The sequence below is a fragment of the Hyperolius riggenbachi genome, chromosome 8 (genome assembly GCF_040937935.1).
Source record: "Hyperolius riggenbachi isolate aHypRig1 chromosome 8, aHypRig1.pri, whole genome shotgun sequence".
Classification (NCBI taxonomy): domain Eukaryota; kingdom Metazoa; phylum Chordata; class Amphibia; order Anura; family Hyperoliidae; genus Hyperolius; species Hyperolius riggenbachi.
This window is the reverse complement of record NC_090653.1, coordinates 251172248-251192525: the sequence shown is the minus strand read 5'-3', so window position 1 is coordinate 251192525 and position 20278 is coordinate 251172248. Positions and strand designations below refer to the sequence as shown.

Below are 20278 nucleotides of genomic sequence, written 5' to 3'. Positions count from 1 at the left end.
AGAGATAAGGTGTCACTCCGCTATACTCACCTCTAACTCTACCTCTCTGCATTTTATCACAGGTGTGCCAAAGATTTCTTCATCAGGACCAGCACTAGAAGGTGAGTCTCCAAATCAGAAAACCATCTTTATACGGGGGACATTGGGCTCTATTCACAATAACATGTGTGGTAACTCTTTTTTGGGTGAAAAATGACCTCCAGTGATAATTACCGATTTTTTTGAGTATTCACTAAAAATGTACCAAGTGTGATAAATGTTTGATAAAAGTGCGGTAAAACAGGTGATAAACCAGTCAGTAATATGTACGGAAATAAAGCTTTTTTTGACCACTGTAGGGCAGCCCATATACTTACCACCCATTACACAGATACGACCCAGGAAAGCCTGTCACATTTACAGCGGGCCCTAAACTCTTGCACAGAACAGAAGAAAAACATAGAAATGCACCCTGTATGTATATAATTTAGCCTGTCTAATTCCCCCTCATCTGTGAATAATTACAACTGTAATTTGAGCTCTCAGCTGTGCCAGCTGGCTGCCTCAGCAGAGCAGTTAATTTGTAAACACAGGATGTTAACCCTATGTCTGCTTCCATGAAAGCAGGAAGTACATACACTGGAGATTTTTTTTTTTTTGCTGGATTTGTTTCAGCTGTAACAAAGAAATGTTTTTGTTTAAAAGTTATTATGCCGTTGCTTATCTTTTAGAGCAGAGAGAAATTTCCTCCTCGGCATCTATTAAATCATCTAAAAGACTGTACGAGGTCTGTCTTCTCTGTCTTCTGTGTAAAATTGACATAAACTCGAGCAAACAAAGCTCAAAAGGCTCCATCCTGAAGGCCAACAGCAGAGAAGTGAAAATTATCACCTACCATTTGTAGGTGATAAAAAAAAATCCTTATTTAACACCAACTATTCAATTGAGAATCTCAAATTGGAGATAAATTGTGAGGTAATTACCACACTTTTACCTCACTTTTACCGCATGAGGTAATTTAGGGAGAAAAAAATGGTGAATTTCAAAAGGGAGATATTTTGGTCAATATTTATCACTACTTAAATTACCTCATACTCATTGTAAATAGAGCCCATTGTGATGTAGCCGACCAGCACACTTGATGAAAGCGACAGATAGTAAGATTTAGAAGACAAACAAAAAAAACATAGTTAATCTAAATTTTACCCCAAGCCAAATGTAAACTGTACAGAGCATAGAAACCAAACTGCAAAAGTCCAAACAAATTGGAACAGAAATAGTCTCCTAGTCCTGTGCAGCATTTGCTTTTAACCTTATGAAAGTTCCCTGATCTCTTAAAGGGGGTTGTAACACCGAAAAATAAAAAAATTGGCAAAAAATTGTTAGTGCCCCCAAAATTTTGTAAACTCTTTTTTGTATGTCTGTGTGGCTCCCATTTTTTCTTCTTCTTTTTACCTGGTCCGGGTGCTTTTGCCTAACTACAGAACTGTGCAGTGCCAGTGGAATTATGGACATTTTTTTTATTTTAAGCTGCAGAAAGAAGCTTATATCAGCATGCAAATAATAGAAAGCTTCCTATATCGGATAAGATAAAAGAACACTACAAACAGAGGGCAATTGGATTCCCTCCCCTTTTTTGAAGAGTTTACACAGTGATGTTGGCATCACAGAGGAACAGTAAAGATGAAAACCAGCAGAAATACTATTTTCTTTTTTTCATACCACATTTTTCCTAAATGTGACAGTGAACAATAAAAACAACATGATAGATAGCCTAATGTGTCATTTCGTGGCCACGGTGGGTCCCCTTCATCAGAAAAAAGTGCAGAACAGACCTGCATTCGAAGGCATTTGCTGTAATGAAGGGATCCAGCCATGGCCACAAAACAGTTGTCAATATTCTCGTGTTTACTTATGAAATGAAGCAGTAAACGTCTACTAAACTTACAACCTACTAAGCAAACCAATTTAGAACTTGCCTTATTGGATGGGTGATGCTTGACACCCTGGTTATGCACCCAGCTACCTGGGGAGCTGTGCCACATCCAAACCCCTCACTTGAGTGTGCATTGAGGCTGGATTTGTAATCGGGAAGGAATTGATTGGATTGCCATAGTATGCCGTTAATAACCAACATGTGAACCAAGATACAGCAAGAGTGCTATCCATCCATGTTAATATGCTACCCATATGTCCATAAAGTTATATCAGGACATGACTCTAAATCTCAGAAATGGCACATTTGTTTGAGATATGAAGTCTGAGAGGTAAGTGATAGATGTTGGAGAGGTTGTGGGGCGAAAGGCACTTTAATACATTTGGTGTGGGAGTGTCCTGTAATTTCAAGGCTTTGGGAATATGTATTAGATTGTACTGGCAGGTTAAGGGGGAGTTAATCAATTGGGAACCATCCCAATTGTTGCTGCATGATATGTTGAAGTATATTAGTAGTTATAAGAGATCAATTTCCCCAATTGTTGATAGCTGCTAAAAGTTTCCAGATTCCAGTTAAGTGGAGATGTCAGGATCCTCCTAGTACCCTTAGAGAGAGGATTGATAAAGTTAATGTATTGAAGGATGTTGAGAATCAGATTGCTCTTCAGCAGGAAAAGTTGGCACCAGTGGCATAGCAATAGGGGGTGCAGAAGTAGCAACCGCATCGGGGCCCTTGGGCTATTGGGCCCTGAGGGGCCCACCCCTCAAACACAGTATTATCTCTTTATTGGTCCTGTGCTGATAATATTCACCTCTATAGTTGTTTTGAATAGTAGTGATCATTAACACACTGTTCCCCATCCCCTGCTTGCACCTCTGACACTGTGGTTGTCCTTGATTGGTTTTAGTGTGTTGTATCAATTGTTATCTATAGCATGCTTGGGGATGGGGGGGGGGGGGCAAAGCTAAACTTGCACTGGGGCCCATGGCTTCTTAGCTACACCACTGTTGGGGCCTTTAATGATAAGTGGGAGTAATGGTCGGAGTTTCAGGATTCAGTAGAATATGAGAACATGGTGGAGATGTAGAGAAGGAGTCTCTTGAGGTGGGAATTGTGATGTGTTATTGGGATTAGGAATACATTGTAATTTGTAGGACAGGTAGTTCTTTTGTGGTCTGGTTTGTTTTTCTTTTTTATGAGGATCTGGATTTATGGGTCTGGAGGGAGAGGAAGGAGGGGAGTGTCTTAGTGTTTGTTTTTGTGTTTTCTTTTTTACGTTAAAATATGGAAGAAAGGGGGGAGGAGTAATGTGTGCTATGGTGGGAATTGTAGATTTTTTGTACATGAAGGCATTATCTTTTCTTCAATAAAAGTATATGAAAAAAAAGCTATTTCCATAGCAACAGTTTTGTTTTTTTAAGAACAAAAAAATAATCTAATTTATTGATGCAACAAGTATATAAAAAAGGTACATTTTACTTATATATATATATATATGGGCAAGACCACAGAAGTCAAGCAATGTACCTAGAGTGATCTAGATGAAAACGATTATTCAGAAAAAAAACAACAACAAAGCTTTACTTTCTTACAGACAGCCTCAGCCATGGGGGACGGAGAAATGGCGGTGTTTGGAGACGCCGCTCAATTTTTGAGAAAGTCAGAGAAGGAGCGACTGGAGGCTCAGAACAAGCCATTCGATGCCAAGAACACCTGCTTTGTGGATGATGCCAAAGAGCTGTACGTGAAAGGCATAATCACCGCTCGCGATGGGGACAAAGTCACCGTCAAGACCGATGATGGAAGGGTAAGCTGTCATCTTTCATTCATAAATTAACAATACCAACATTTCCTGCAAAAATCAGCCAGCACGTGATAGAAGGATTAGATGAATTGTGCATTTCACTGCATTTCATTACTTCAAGCATGTCTTATATTGTTTACAGGATGTGACTGTCAAAACCAGCCAGGTGTACCCCCAGAATCCTCCCAAGTTTGATAAAATTGAGGACATGGCGATGATGACCCACCTGAATGAGGCCTCTGTGCTGTATAACCTCAAAGAACGTTACGCAGCCTGGATGATCTATGTAAGCTTGGTTTATCTCGTGTTCCCCTCTAATAGTGATGTAAGAATTCTAGGATTTCAATGCCAACTGAATCTTATAAGCCACACCTAGATTTAAAGAACTGAGCAGGAAGGTGATTTATGGCCATATGGGAAATTCAAGCACGACGCCCACTGTTACCCCCATTATGAAATATTGCCATCTACATTGCCATAAGAAATCAAACGCAAACAATCTCCAGTTAAAACATGTTTCAACATAAACTTCACTAAGCTACACTAAGCTACACTGACAAACTACAGATTTCTCAGTGATTGTTTTTTAGCTTGATTTTTTATTTCCATGCAGTTGGCTAACCATTGAATTTGTCACCATACATTTTCAGACCTACTCTGGCCTGTTCTGTGTCACTGTGAACCCCTACAAGTGGCTGCCAGTGTACAACCCCGAAGTTGTTGCTGGCTACAGAGGGAAGAAGCGTATGGAAGCCCCACCCCACATCTTCTCCATCTCTGATAACGCCTATCAGGCCATGTTAACTGGTAATGTAGTTTTCATAAGTACAAAAACAGTACAACCACTGATTCTTTTCTGTAGCTCCTCTTACAAATACTCTTTTTCCTTCAGATCGTGAGAACCAGTCTGTCCTGATTACGTAAGTAAAACTTGACATTGTGTTCGGTACCAAGTTTGTTTGTTTTTGTGTTGTCCTCTTTGCTGATATTTCTCTGTTGGTAACCAGTGGAGAATCTGGTGCAGGAAAGACTGTGAACACCAAGCGTGTCATCCAGTACTTTGCAACAATTGCAGCCATCGGTGATTCAGGAAAAAAGAAGGAGCCATCCAACAGCTTGAAGGTGAGCCTTGAGAACCTTTAATAATGGTGGGACACATTGGACTATAGAGTGTCTTAGGATCAGAAATAACTGTGTAGCTGAAACTAGTATAAGGTTAATGCACACTGCCTTGAACTGTTGTTCCTATAAAATATTGACTTTGAACATTTGCAGGGCACACTGGAAGATCAAATCATCCAGGCTAACCCTCTGCTGGAAGCCTTTGGTAATGCCAAAACCGTGAGGAATGACAACTCCTCCCGTTTTGTAAGTAACTTCACTGCGAAGCTCGTGTTCGAGGTTTAAAAATGATAATTGACAATGACCATGTTTCTCCACAACCTCCAGGGTAAATTCATCAGAATCCACTTTGGTACCACAGGAAAACTGTCTTCAGCAGATATTGAGACTTGTAAGATTGATCTCGTTACTCCACCCAAAACACCTTTTTTGAAACTTAATTAGTTTCTCGTGTAACAGATAACACTTGTCCTCTACAGACCTGCTGGAGAAATCTAGAGTCACATTCCAACTTTCAGCTGAAAGGAGCTACCACATTTTCTACCAGATCCTGACCAACCATAAGCCAGACGTTGTTGGTAAGTTCAAATCAGATTATAACACGGTGGATATTGGCTTTAAAATACATAGTGTAATGGTGCCAGTATATGGTACCATTTTTTCATTTTTTTTATTAGATAATTTTATTTGATTATTATTTCATTAGATCAAATATAAAGATTTTTCCAATGTGTCTGATCGCTTTTTTAATAAAAAAAAAACCCGGATAATCATTTTTTTTAAATCAAAATCATTTTGGTCAACTAAATGGGAAAATAAAACATGTTTATTGTACCATGTATGAGCACCACAAGGAGGACTTGTTTCAGATTTCTATTAACCCATAATCTTTCTCTTCAGAAATGCTTCTGGTCACCACAAACCCATATGACTACCACTACATTAGCCAGGGTGAGATTACAGTCAAGAGCATCGATGATGTGGAGGAGTTGATAGCTACAGATGTATGTCACATGCCTTTATGCTCTTTAGTGATTATTTGAGAGGGATATGCTGAAGTCTAATACATATGTATATCTTTGCAGACTGCCATTGACATCCTGGGCTTCTCACCAGATGAAAAGATTGGCATCTACAAACTGACTGGTGCTGTCATGCACCATGGCAACATGAAGTTCAAGCAGAAACAGAGAGAGGAGCAGGCTGAGCCTGATGGCACTGAAGGTCAGTAATAAGCCTTGTTCATTCAGTCTTACAACTCACTAAGCATAGAACAAAACAATACATTGTTTAAATGCTCGAAGCAAGTTCTTCAGTCATAAAAAAGGTTACACGTTATTTTTGCAGTTGCTGATAAAATAGCCTACTTGATGGGTCTGAATTCTGCTGACTTGCTGAAGGCTCTGTGCTACCCCAGGGTCAAAGTCGGCAATGAATATGTCACCAAGGGACAGACTGTCCAGCAGGTAGAATTCCTAAATGCAAAGTCCTACGGTCTGTTAGTAAATTTTAATAGGATGTAATCTAACAGCATCCCATTATCTCTAGGTTTACAATTCTGTTGGTGCCTTGACCAAGTCTGTGTATGAGAAGCTCTTCTTGTGGATGGTTGTCCGTATCAACCAACAGCTGGACACCAAACAACCAAGACAGTTCTTCATTGGTGTGCTGGATATCGCTGGATTTGAAATCTTTGATGTAAGAGAATAATATTTTAGCAAAATGTGTCTTATTTATGTAACAGTTACTAAATACTAATTGATGATACCTTCTATAGTACAACAGCTTGGAGCAGCTTTGCATTAACTTCACCAATGAGAAGCTGCAACAATTCTTCAACCACCACATGTTTGTCCTTGAGCAAGAGGAGTATAAGAAAGAAGGAATCGATTGGGAGTTTATTGACTTTGGTATGGATCTGGCTGCCTGCATTGAGCTTATTGAGAAGGTCGGTGCAGTTCTTAGCTATTTTTTGACCATAATTATTAAGATCTGATTTGTGCAACCTGTAAATTTTTTCTACACAGCCAATGGGTATCTTCTCCATCCTGGAAGAGGAGTGTATGTTCCCTAAGGCTACTGACACATCCTTCAAGAACAAACTCTATGACCAACATCTGGGCAAGTGTAAAAACTTTGAGAAGCCCAAACCCGGCAAAGGCAAGGCTGAAGCCCATTTCTCTTTGGTGCATTATGCTGGTACCGTGGATTACAACATCTCTGGCTGGCTGGACAAAAACAAGGACCCACTGAATGAGACTGTTGTCGGTCTGTACCAGAAGTCTTCTGTGAAGCTTTTGTCCTTCCTCTACTCCAGTTATTCTGGAGACGGTGAGGTTTATAATAAGTTTATCACTGAATTTTTGTGTGATTTCCATCAATTTCATCCAATTTATTGAATAGTAATATCTTCCTGTCAGGTGGAGACTCTGGTGGTGGAAAGGGTGGAAAGAAGAAGAAGGGCGCCTCTTTCCAGACTGTGTCTGCTCTGTTCAGAGTAAGTCAATGATATAAATATAACTACATTACATTGTTTGTGAAGATGTTTTGTACAGCAGTAGACTAAGACTGGAGTCATTCTAACACTACACTGATTAAATGCTTCTCCCCTACAGGAAAATCTGAACAAGCTAATGACCAACTTGAGAAGCACTCATCCCCACTTTGTGCGTTGCCTGATCCCCAATGAGACAAAGACTCCTGGTAAGATAATTCAAAAACTACACTGCAAGCTTAGATTAAATGTGTGAATATTTATTCCAATAATGTACCATTCCTTACCAGGTATCATGGAGAATCATCTGATTATCCACCAGCTGAGATGTAACGGTGTGCTGGAGGGTATCAGAATCTGCAGAAAGGGCTTCCCCAGCAGAATCCTCTACGCCGACTTCAAGCAGCGGTATATATTCCTATTTGTTTTATATGATTCTAATATTATAACCAGTAATATTTGTAGAGAACATTAGATAGCCTAATACTATGTCCTAAGCCCAAGTTTTGTATATGTTCATAATTAGAACTTTTTATACTTTTTTTTTTTTTTTCATCTAAAATGAACTCGGCAGTATCCATTTTCAAATACACTTTCTCTGGTTGTCACTAAAAATGACTATACTAAACTATTGTTTTAAACTTGCATGGGTACTTTCAGATACAAGGTCCTCAATGCCAGCGCAATCCCAGATGGGCAGTTTATTGACAGCAAGAAGGCTGCTGAGAAACTTCTTGGGTCAATTGATGTGGATCATACTCAGTACAAATTTGGGCACACTAAGGTAAGACATTACCTTTTGTAAGCTGAAGACTGCTAGTTGTTAATGACAGTCTTACATCATGTCATTTTTTTACAGGTGTTCTTCAAAGCTGGTCTTCTGGGTACCCTGGAAGAAATGAGAGATGACAAGCTTGCCCAGCTGATCACTCGTACTCAGGCTCTATGCAGAGGCTTCTTGATGAGAGTGGAATTCAAGAAAATGATGGAAAGGAGGTACTTATGGCCGATACAGACATACAAAGCCAAGTCTTCCAGTAAACCAACCTGGGTAGCTTTAATTAAAACGTCCATCTGATTGAATATGTTGGATATAACTGGGCAAATATAGACAAAGATAGTCATGTGCAGTTACACAAAGAATTACAAGTGTCCCATGAATAACTTTTAAAACTTTAGCGGAATGTGTAGTATTTTATTGCCCATAGTTACAAATGTATTTCAATATTTCAATATAAAATAGAAATCAAAGTAGACTCAATGAAATATTGAAAAAGGAGTATGATTTTTCTACAGGGAGGCAGTCTTTATCCTCCAGTACAACATCAGATCATTCATGAATGTCAAGCACTGGCCATGGATGAAGCTGTACTTCAAGATTAAGCCTCTCCTACAGAGTGCTGAGACTGAGAAGGAGATGGCAAACATGAAGGAAGAATTTGAGAAGACCAAAGAAGCCCTGGCTAAGTCAGAGGCAAGGAGGAAAGAACTTGAGGAGAAAATGGTTGCCATACTGCAGGACAAAAATGACCTCCTGCTTCAAGTGCAGTCGGTAAGAAGGTTAAAAGTTAACAATTATTTTAATTATTCTTTACCATTATTAAGCTTCTGTTGAATTCTTGACTTGCACTATCACGTAGGAAAGCGAGGGCTTGGCAGATGCAGAGGAGAGGTGTGAAGGCCTCATTAAGAACAAGATTCAGCTGGAGTCCAAACTTAAAGAACTGAATGAAAGGCTTGAGGATGAAGAGGAGAGCAATGCTGAGTTGACAGCCAAGAAAAGAAAACTAGAAGATGAGTGTTCTGAACTCAAAAAAGACATTGATGACTTGGAGCTGACGCTGGCCAAAGTTGAGAAGGAGAAGCACGCCACAGAAAATAAGGTTGGCCATACTGCAATATTTCTTTAGTGACATCTTTGTAAGTTGCAAAATACAAGACATTTATCCTTTATCTCCTCTTCACAGGTTAAAAACCTTACAGAAGAATTGGCTGGACTGGATGAGAACGTCTCCAAGCTCACCAAGGAAAAGAAAGCTCTCCAAGAGGCTCACCAGCAAACTCTTGATGATCTACAAGCAGAAGAAGACAAAGTCAGCAGCCTCACTAAAGCTAAAACTAAGCTTGAACAACAAGTGGATGATGTGAGTACTCTCATTTTTTGTTTCATTTGTCTAGAATAACTGACCTGCAAATATATTATTTTAACTGATGATAATCATTCACACAATCAGCTGGAAGGCTCTCTGGAGCAAGAGAAGAAACTTCGCCTTGACCTTGAAAGAGCCAAGAGGAAGCTTGAAGGGGACTTGAAGCTGTCTCAGGAATCAGTCATGGATCTTGAAAATGAGAAACAGCAAGCTGAAGAAAAACTCAAGAAGTTAGTGTTGACCATTTAAAGCACAGTTAAAATTGTATTTTGATAAAATATTTTGCTAATATCTACCTTTTTTACAAACACAGGAAAGACTTTGAAATTAGCCAGCTGCAAGCAAAGATTGAGGATGAGCAGTCCCTGGGGTCTCAGTTGCAGAAAAAAATCAAGGAACTCCAGGTACTACCTCAGAGGTTAAAGAAAAACTAATTCCGGCAGTCCATAAAGTTGTACCTTGTAACAGATGAATGTTCCTTTCTAGGCTCGCATTGAAGAAGTTGAAGAGGAGATAGAAGCTGAGCGTGCTGCTCGTGCTAAGGTTGAGAAACAGAGAGCTGATCTCTCCAGAGAACTTGAGGAGATCAGCGAGAGGCTTGAAGAAGCTGGTGGTGCCACCTCTGCTCAGATTGAGCTAAACAAGAAGCGTGAAGCTGAGTTTCAGAAAGTGAGACGTGATTTGGAAGAAGCCACCCTACAGCATGAAGCCACTGCTTCTGCTCTCCGCAAGAAGCATGCTGACAGCGTTGCTGAACTTGGAGAACAGATTGACAATCTCCAAAGAGTCAAGCAGAAACTGGAGAAGGAGAAGAGCGAACTCAAGATGGAAATCGATGACCTTGCCAGCAATTTGGAGAATGTCTCTAAAGCAAAGGTAAGTGAAATTCTGAAGAAAAGTTTTTTAGGTAATAACTACTGTATATGAGGTTAAAAGTTGGAAATATTTCTTCTTTCAGGCCAACCTTGAGAAAGTGAACCGTATTTTGGAGGACCAACTCAGTGAAACCAAAACCAAAGATGATGAACACCTGCGTGTTATTAATGACCTCTCAGCTCAAAGAGCCCGCTTACAGACTGAGAATGGTAATTATGCTTATCATTCGGGAATCATGAAACGTTCCTTAAATTGCAATCAAACAGGATCATGCTAAGTTATGAAAGGTTCTCTGGGTGTTTAAATGTTATCTCCAGTGTACATGTAAAAATGTGCCCTTTGAAAAGGGCATTGAAGATAGCTGCTGGTAGCATACTGGTTGAATTTACAGCTATTCTACTTAATTCCTATAATAAAATACCTGTATTCTTTACCCATATTTTAGTGTGACCTAACCTAACTCCTCCACCCCCACCCACCCACCCTTCCCCACTGTGCCTAACCTTAACCCCTAAGAACACCCCCCTCCACACACACACTCCTAACACTAAATGCCCTGTCTCTTAACCCCACTCCAACAATATGTTTAACCCGGATCAACAGCTATAAACGGTAAATAGCATCTATTGGCTAACACCCGCTATTTTACCAGACACCTCCAGGATCCCAAATTACCATTTCTAGCTGCTAATTGCATATTTTAGCATTGCCGTGTATATCGGCGCCATTGTTAACAGGGCCCTGGACCTGCTTTGATCTCCTTCGCTTGGGATTGCATTTAAACACAGTAAATAGACAAGCTGTCCTTCATATCAGGCTTTTTTTTTTGTAAACTCATAACAGGTGAATTCTCTAGACAACTAGAGGAAAAGGAATCTCTGATTTCCCAGCTGACCAGAGGAAAACAAGGCTTCACCCAGCAAGTTGAGGAACTTAAGAGGCAGCTTGAAGAGGAAGTCAAGGTAAGTTAAACACACAGCAGAAGGTAGTTTGGATGTTGACAGCAAACAAAGGAAATCAGAATTGTAATCTAAGCAGGCACATATATTCATTATTATCAATGGCATAACAATAGGGACACAGAGGTTTCAATTTCATCTAGGCCCCTGCAGCAGAAGATCCATGTGGGGCCCACATTAGCTTTTCACTGCATCTATAGACTTAATGATCACTTCCACCTGTGTTATGATTGTTGGTAATCATTAACCATCTGTTCGCAACCCCATACTTACACCTCTCTCACATTGTGGCCTTTGCTTCTGCAGCTATACTAATGAACATTACTATATTAGCACTTATGTATTGGCACATGCTGGTTTTCTTCTTTTTATGAATAAGACATCCATCACTATCATTTACAGGCCAAGAATGCCCTGGCTCATGGCCTTCAATCATCCCGCCATGACTGTGATTTGCTTCGTGAGCAATATGAAGAGGAACAAGAGGCAAAGGCTGAACTTCAGAGGTCACTGTCCAAGGCAAATGGTGAGGTTGCCCAGTGGAGAACCAAGTACGAAACTGATGCCATCCAGCGCACAGAGGAACTTGAAGAGGCCAAGTACGCTTGTGCAAAATTAACTAAGTAAATACATGGTAGAGAGGTGTGTAAAGTATCTAAAAATCTGTGTGATTTTTACCATACAGGAAGAAGCTTGCCCAGCGTCTCCAGGAAGCTGAGGAACAAGTTGAGGCTGTGAACTCCAAATGTGGCTCCCTTGAGAAGACCAAACAGAGGCTGCAGTCTGAAGTAGAAGACCTGATGGTTGATGTAGAAAGAGCAAACAGTGCAGCTGCATCTCTGGATAAGAAGCAGAGGAACTTTGATAAGGTATTGTCAGCTTGAATATGTAATAAACAATAGTTCACATGTGTAAATAATAACACATTTTAAGAAATGTCAATTTGTAACAATCCTCTCTGTGATTTTGGTCAGGTCCTTGTTGAGTGGAAACAGAAACATGAAGAGGGCCAGGCAGAGCTGGAGGCAGCCCAGAAGGAAGCTCGGGGACTGAGCACTGAGATCTTCAAGATGAAGAATGCTTATGAGGAAGCTCTAGAACAAGTGGAGACCCTGAAACGTGAAAACAAGAACCTGCAACGTAAGAGTTCACATCAAGTTCTTGTGCACATATACTAAAATATAAGTGTCATGTAAGTAAAATGCTGTTTATTTCGGTATTAAATGAAATCTCATGATTTTAATTACAGAGGAGATTTCAGACCTCTCTGAACAGATTGGTGAGACTTCTAAATCCATCAATGAGCTTGAAAAAAGCAGGAAACTTGTAGAGCAGGAGAAGAGCGACCTGCAAGCTGCTTTGGAGGAAGCTGAGGTACTGTTGTATGTTTCTACATTTAAACCGTGATTTTTTTCCCTTCAACGTAATAAGTCTCTGCATATTTTTGGGCACTGTCCATGGCTGAGTGAGTTCTGGATGTATGTACATGACGGGATGGAGAACATTTTGAATATAAAGGTTGCCTTGCTACCTACATGTTTCCTTTTGCATTGTGTACCTCTTTTTTGTGGAAGTCTATAAGAAATCCATATTGGTGCACTTGGTGAATGCTGCAAGGGCTACGATCCCCTTTTTGTGGAGGCAGCCAGACCCACCGACTATCACCCAATGTTGGGCCAGAGTTAACAAATAGTGATGATCACAAATTTCGCATAATCGTAATTTTGCATTGTAATTCGCAATGATGATGTGCAACGGTAATGCAAAATTTCGGGTAAAAATTTAATTAATTTAATTTGCAAAAGTAATCAGGAACTGTAATTTCATGATTACACATATTTTTGGTGTAATTTCTTGCCAACTTTAGTGGTTAATAGCAAAGCCCCCATATATGCTATCATCACCAAAATAGCTATGTTTGTTAAGAAGAATAGTGGGAACAAGGCCAAAAAAAGAAAGCATTTCTTAAAAAGACCTTGTAGTTTTTGAGAAAATTGCTTTTAAAAATGCAAAGGAAAAATGTTTTTTAAACTGTCATTTTTGGAGTTTAAAAAAACATTTTTCCTTTGCATTTATAAATAAGATTTTCTAAACAAAACCAAAAAACTATAAGGTCTTTTTGAAAAATTATTATTTTTCTTTGTTTTCACCCTTCTTAATATGCATAACAATGTTGGTGACAATAGCATGTATGAGGGCTTTGCAGTTAACCTCTAAATTCTGCAAGAAATTATACAAAAATGATGCGAAAATGTTGCAAAATTATGAATGGATCACACAAAATCAGTTCTTAGCTGTGCTACACATACACATGATTATATCATAAGTTTATTTTCACCTTGGATTCCCTTTAAGCCTACAGAATGTTATTATGTTTCAACAATTATATGATTTATATGATTTAATGTCTTAACAATATACCAGTGTTTGCTATAACACTGTTACTATGCAACTGATTTATCTGCTAAAGTGCCATGTTTATACTTGTACTTGTATTGATATTGTTTCTAATAAAACCTTAAATATGAAAAAAATAAATACATTGAAAAGTTTTTCTCATGTGTTTCTTTACAAATCAGGGATCTCTGGAGCATGAAGAAGCCAAGATCCTCCGTGTCCAACTTGAGCTAAACCAGGTAAAATCTGAGGTGGACAGAAAGATTGCAGAGAAGGACGAAGAGATTGAGCAGTTGAAGAGGAACAGCCAGAGGGTTATTGACACCATGCAGAGCACCCTAGATTCCGAAATCAGGAGCAGGAATGATGCCCTCAGACTGAAGAAGAAGATGGAAGGAGACCTGAATGAGCTGGAGATCCAGCTGAGCCATGCCAACCGCCAAGCTGCTGAGTCCCAGAAACAACTGAGGAACGTGCAAGCACAACTCAAGGTACTCCTTTGCTCATTTATAAAATGATTAAAATAAAATTTCTTTCATTCATTAAATTATTTTATCTATGCATTTCCTCTTTCATTCATTGAATTATTTTATCTATGCTTTTCCAAAAAAAGCATTCAGCATTATAACACAAGTTTCACTGTCTGTACTGAAGGATTCCCAGCTTCATCTTGATGATGCCTTGAGAAGCCAGGAAGACCTGAAGGAACAGGTGGCTGTGGTGGAGCGTAGAAATAACCTACAGCAGGCTGAGATTGAGGAGATCCGGGCAGCTCTGGAACAGACAGAGAGAACGCGTAAGGTGGCTGAGCAAGAACTTCTGGATGCAAGTGAGCGTGTTCAGCTTCTGCACACTCAGGTACCACTGTGTATTAAGAAATGTAACCCAGAAATAACATGAACTTTTCTGGAAAAACAAAAAGCAATAATAGGCTAATTTTTGCAGAACACAAGCCTCCTAAACTCCAAAAAGAAGTTAGAGAATGATATCAGCCAAATTCAAACTGAAGTTGAGGAAGCTGTTCAGGAGGCCAGAAATGCTGAAGAAAAAGCCAAGAAGGCCATCACTGATGTATGTATTAAGCTTTATCTATTCAGATGTGAGCTACGATCTCTTTCTTTTATGTAGAAAATAGAAATCAGATTGTATTATTTCATCTTCTATTCAAAGGCTGCACTGATGGCAGAAGAGTTGAAGAAGGAGCAGGACACCAGCGCTCACTTGGAAAGAATGAAGAAGAACCTTGAACAAACAGTGAAGGACCTTCAACATCGCCTGGATGAAGCTGAACAGTTGGCCTTGAAGGGTGGCAAGAAACAGCTCCAGAAACTGGAGTCTAGGGTATGCAAAATGATCTTTACACTTTTATTTTTTAATTTCATTCAAAAATGATTTTAATCTGAATTAAAATGGTGTTTACAGGTGCGGGAACTGGAAAACGAGCTTGACAATGAGCAGAAACGTGGAGCAGATGCAGTCAAGGGTGTCCGCAAATACGAGAGGAGAGTGAAGGAACTGAGCTACCAGGTAAAGTAGCTTTTACATTGTCGGAAATGCTATTATAACATATTATTGATTATTATTATTTCTAATTAATATAGTGTCAACATCCTTTTTGAAAATAGTAGAAAACAAATATTGTGGAGCATAGATACATGAGAAGTCTAAAACAGTGTACAATCAGAACATCCAGCAATACAAATACAAATACAAATATATACGTAGTTGATGTGTGGTTTGAGACATCGCTAAAATTGATAAAGGTTCATACGATAATTTATTACATCAAAAAGAAAAAAAATAGGAACAGGTCACTGCCCTTGCAAGCTTGCAATCTAGAGGGTAGTGGGGTAGAAACAATAGGGAAGAAAACACAGGAGTTAGCAGATGAGACAGTGAGCCTCCACTGCAATCAACAGTAAATGATTGGCTTATTTTTAAAAGTAAGTTTGAAGGTTTGAAGGTTTCCAGGCTCAGACGATGCCAGGCAGGCTGTGGGAGAGAATTCCTAAGGAGAGGGGATGCTCTTGAGAAGTCCTGGATGTGGGAGTGACAGGAGGTGACCAAGTTAGAGGACAGGGGGTCTCCTTAGAGGAGAGAAGGTTCTGGGTGGGACAGTTTCTGGAGGTTAATGAGGAAATATAAGTAGGTGACAACTTATGTAGAGCTTTATATGATAGTGTGAGGAGTGTAAACTGGATCTTTGGGGTAATTGGAAACCAGTGGAGAAGATATTAGCAGAGAGCGGCTGCATCGGAGGAGCGGGAGGCGAGGTATTGGTTGACATAGCATCATTATATTCTGTGGAGCTGTAAGAAACAAAAAAAAAGTATGAATAATGCACAGGTGGTAAAAAAACAAATGTCATACTAGCAAATTCAGTAAATAGCACACAGCACATGAAAATTTTAACATTACATGCACCACTTATGTTGCACTTGTTGTACAAATAGTGCAACCTGCATTATCTAGTTAACACATCTGTTAGTAACACATCATAAGTAACTGTAAAATTGCAGTGTGAAACCTGAGCATGGTAATGTTAATGCTGTTAAATGAATGTGCCCCTCAGTGACTACACAGAATGGCCCTTATTCACTTTTTTCTCCTAGGAGATCGTTTTTCATCTTCTCTTTAAAATGACTTTTCAGCAATTTGCAGTTGAAAAAGTATCAACAACTAGGTGCAAAAGTACTATCAAAATTATTTTGAATTTTTTTTGCTTGCTTGGGTTTCAAAGGAATTTTATTGATACCCTTTTTTTCATCAGTTTTCCATATGGTCAAACTTTTCAAACAAAATGCCCCTAAAACTAACAACAAGCAAGAAAATGCTCAAAATAATTTTGATAGTACCTTTGCAACTACTTTTTAGCACGTATTCAATTACAGAATGATGAAAAGTTATCTTAAGTAGAAGATGAAGATTTATATCTTAGGAGATAAAGTTTATAGCATAAGGGCCACAGTGACTAAAAAAAACTGTTTGGGGAATTCCAGAGGAGGGGAGATGCTCATATGAAGTCCTGTATATGTGAATGTGAATTTAGTGAAGGAAAGAAGATGGTTGTGTGTAGAGTGAAGGGTGAGATGTTGAGATTAGGCCAATATCTGGAACTAGTGAGGGGGGTTGATACACAAAGCTTACCATATTTTTCGAACTATAAGACGCTCCTGATCATAAGACACACCTAGGTTTAGAGGACAAGAACCAGGGGAAAAATATATACTAAACCTGGTGCATCCATGGTGAAGGGGCATCTTGTGGATTATGCCCCCTTGTACCTCTTGTGTCTCCCTGTAGCCTCCTCTGTCCCCCAATATGTCCACCTCTGTCCTCCTCTATGCTCCTATGTGTACCTCTGTGTCCTTCTTTGCATGGGCACAGTACACGGAGTCCCCAACATTGTGGAGGGTTGGAGGTTCGTATTGGCAGGCGTTCAAAAGTCAGGTACTCCCTGCATTTGGACTATAAGACGCAGTAACTTTTTCCCCCCGCTTTTGGGGGAGAAAAAGTGAGTCTTATAGTCCAAAAAATACAGTACTTATTGTTCGCCTTAACTGTAAGGAGAACTAATGCATGAGATAATTAAATGAGGAGAGATAATTCATGAGTTAAGTCATTTAAGGAGATATACATTGTAAGTTAATAAGTGTGGTGAGACAAGTCAGCTTTGTGAATCAGCCTCCTGACCTACCTCTAGAGAAGATGTTGTAGAGAACTTAGTAGGCTAGCTCTTCGGTTTGTGCATGGCAGTATGGACACATTCTAATAAGAACTTTGATTCTTCTAGACTGAGGAGGACAAGAAGAATGTCCTGAGACTTCAGGATCTGGTGGACAAACTGCAGCTGAAGGTGAAAGCCTACAAGAGGCAGGCTGAGGAATCTGTAAGTTAATAATACGACTTCAGTGAAGCTCGATACAAATTAAAACACTTCTTATAAAGAAAGATTGTGACTTTTGATTGACTTAATTTTTTTCACAGGAGGAGCAGGCTAATGCCCATCTGTCCCGCTTCAGAAAGGTCCAGCATGAGTTGGAAGAAGCCGAGGAAAGAGCTGATATTGCAGAGTCTCAAGTCAACAAGCTCAGATCAAAAAGTCGTGACCTTGGCAAGGTACAATAGAATGTTACTAAATATTTATGACTAGGCATTAGGCCTGTTTGTTAATTAACAGGTGCTATGTTGGGTCGCAGCCCCACGCATGTGCATGGAGCTGTGAATATGCTCACATGCCCATGGCCCCCACATGCATGGTGCGCAGCCTGGTGTCTGCGTAGTACGGCCGGCGGCGGCGACACATACTGATGCAGGTGGATGCAGACACCTGCAATTGTATGAGGTAGGATTATCTGACTTATGATCTTATTTTAAGAAGTATTAAAAATACAGCTTTCCAGTGACTTTATGGGCCTGATCCAATTCACTTTTTCTTCTAAGTTTTCTCCTAAGTGATATTTTTACACCTTATCAATAAAATGCCTTTTAAGCCACCAGCAAGCAAGAAAATACTGAGAATAATTTAACAGTACTTTACACCTACCAGTACTTATTGGTACTTTTTTTCATTACAGTGTTGAAAAGTTATTTTAAACAGAAGATAAAAAATTATCTCCTAGGATAAAATTTAGGAGAAAAGGTGAATTGAGTTGAGGCCCTATATTCTTTGGCTATATGATCTAACATTTAGTAAATGGCTGATTGGACACAGTAAAAACAAACTTCTCCATGATTGTATTTTTACTCATAAGATAGTAACAGCGACCTTTCATTTTGTAGAGTTGATAATATTGTAAACTCTGTTTTTTGTTTCAGAAAGGAGATAGCGAAGAGTAAATAATTCTTACAACCACCAACAGAAGATTAGGAAGTTTGCAGAATGTGAATTTCTTTCTTCTCTAAATTCATCGTCTTACCTTTATGTGCACAAATAAACCCCTTTTCAGCTTGTAACAACTGTGTTTTCCAGTGTATTCTTGTTCTTTATTAGGTCTTATGAAAGCAGATCTTCAGCCTTCAATTAAAAACCAGCAGCCTTCCTGTAAAATTAAGTTATACTTACCTGCGTTGCCTTCCCCCTCGAAGCTGCCCTGAAGACCCCGAATAACCCAACTTCTGGTGTGTGGCCTCACCTCCTCACCCTACCTGGAGAAAAATGGCAAGATGTTTACTAAACATCTTGGCGGGGCCACGCACCTGAAGTCGGGTGATTTGGGGTCTTCGCGATGGCTTAGAGGGAGAAGGCAGCGCAGGTATGTATAACTGTCTTTTACAGGAAGGCTGCTGGATTTTAATTGCAGGCTTAAGATTCACTTTAAGTAAACATTAGAATTGGCCTAGAATAATTAAGCATTATCTACTAGGTGGTAAGGGTCTGCAATACCCTCTCAGGAACATATTATCTACTAGGTGGTAAGGGTCTGCAATACCCTCTAAGGAACATATTATCTACTAGGTGGTAAGGGTCTGCAATACCCTCTCAGGAACATATTATCTACTAGGTGGTAAGGTTCTGCAATACCCTCTCAGGAACATATTATCTACTAGGTGGTAAGGGTCTGCAATACCCTCTCAGGAACATATTATCTACTAGGTGGTAAGGGTCTGCAATACCCTCTCAGGAACATATTATCTACTAGGTTATAAGGGTCTGCAATACCCTCTCAGGAACATATTATCTACTAGGTGGTAAGGGTCTGCAATACCCTCTCAGGAACATATTATCTACTAGGTGGTAATGGTCTGAAATACCCTCTCAGGAACAGATTATCTACTAGGTGGTAATGGTCTGCAATACCCTCTCAGGAACATATTATCTACTAGGTGGTAAGGGTCTGCAATACCCTCTCAGGAACACATTATCTACTAGGTGGTAAGGTTCTGCAATACCCTCTCAGGAACAGATTATCTACTAGGTGGTAAGGGTCTGCTCTCCTCACCTGGGAAAACATTTTCTAAAAAGTGGTAAGGGCTTGCAACCCTCACCTGGGAAAACATTATCTACAAGGTGGTATGGGTCTGCACTCCTAACCTGCTTCGTAAGGTCAGCCCCTAGTATGGGGGTAGTGAATTAGAAGTTGTGCGATTGCAACTGTGTTTAAAAGCCCACAGTGGAAAAATATTTGACTAAAGCAAAGCAAGCCTGGCTTGGGTTCCGTGGTTTGGAAGCTGCAGAAAGTTGGAGAACATGAGTGATTTGTTAAGGTTATATGACAGATGTTTGCAACTCTTGCCGAGGCTATATCATACAGTAAAGAGGATTGCAGAAAAGGTTGCTGTATTACCATTTAAATAATAGCATCTTGTGTGGAATATCTTACCACAGGAAGTACTTATGTCAAATTCTATACATTCATTTAAAAGGGGCTGGTTTGTACATCCATTGACTTCCCTTCAGCCACCAGTTCAACTTCTTTCTACTTATGAAGAAGAGCATAACTCTTCACCTGAGTGATGCTCCTGTGTGCCAGGCAATGGGACCTGAACAGGGGCATTTTTTAGACATAGGCATTCCAGGCCATGGTCCTAGGTGGTGCCATGCACCTGGATTAAGTCCTT

At 39.7% G+C, this 20278-nt stretch overlaps 1 protein-coding gene across 1 annotated transcript; it reads left to right on the top strand.

The window, feature by feature from the left end:
* The first annotated feature begins 3521 nt into the window (after nucleotides 1-3521).
* On the top strand, nucleotides 3522-18556 carry LOC137527740 (myosin-1B-like). The gene is made up of 39 exons (XM_068248578.1): nucleotides 3522-3722; nucleotides 3862-4005; nucleotides 4370-4526; nucleotides 4612-4639; nucleotides 4727-4841; nucleotides 4995-5087; nucleotides 5169-5232; nucleotides 5321-5419; nucleotides 5742-5845; nucleotides 5927-6065; nucleotides 6189-6307; nucleotides 6390-6539; nucleotides 6619-6789; nucleotides 6869-7172; nucleotides 7262-7338; nucleotides 7457-7544; nucleotides 7626-7743; nucleotides 7996-8119; nucleotides 8195-8331; nucleotides 8632-8887; nucleotides 8976-9218; nucleotides 9303-9479; nucleotides 9570-9715; nucleotides 9799-9889; nucleotides 9972-10361; nucleotides 10444-10570; nucleotides 11205-11323; nucleotides 11723-11919; nucleotides 12006-12189; nucleotides 12295-12460; nucleotides 12570-12694; nucleotides 13900-14208; nucleotides 14372-14575; nucleotides 14663-14788; nucleotides 14888-15058; nucleotides 15140-15244; nucleotides 17511-17606; nucleotides 17705-17836; nucleotides 18536-18556. Exons 1-39 carry the CDS (start codon nucleotides 3522-3524, stop codon nucleotides 18554-18556), a joined length of 5817 nt encoding a protein of 1938 aa, XP_068104679.1.
* The last annotated feature ends 1722 nt before the right edge of the window (nucleotides 18557-20278 follow it).

Coding starts and splice junctions, on each gene's coding strand:
- LOC137527740 (XM_068248578.1), top strand. CDS start 3,522: ATGGGGGACGGAGAAATGGCGGTGTTTGGAGACGCCGCTCAATTTTTG. Junction 4,640..4,726: donor AACCAGTCTGTCCTGATTAC/GTAAGTAAAACT, acceptor GTTGGTAACCAG/TGGAGAATCTGGTGCAGGAA. Junction 6,540..6,618: donor CTGGATTTGAAATCTTTGAT/GTAAGAGAATAA, acceptor TACCTTCTATAG/TACAACAGCTTGGAGCAGCT.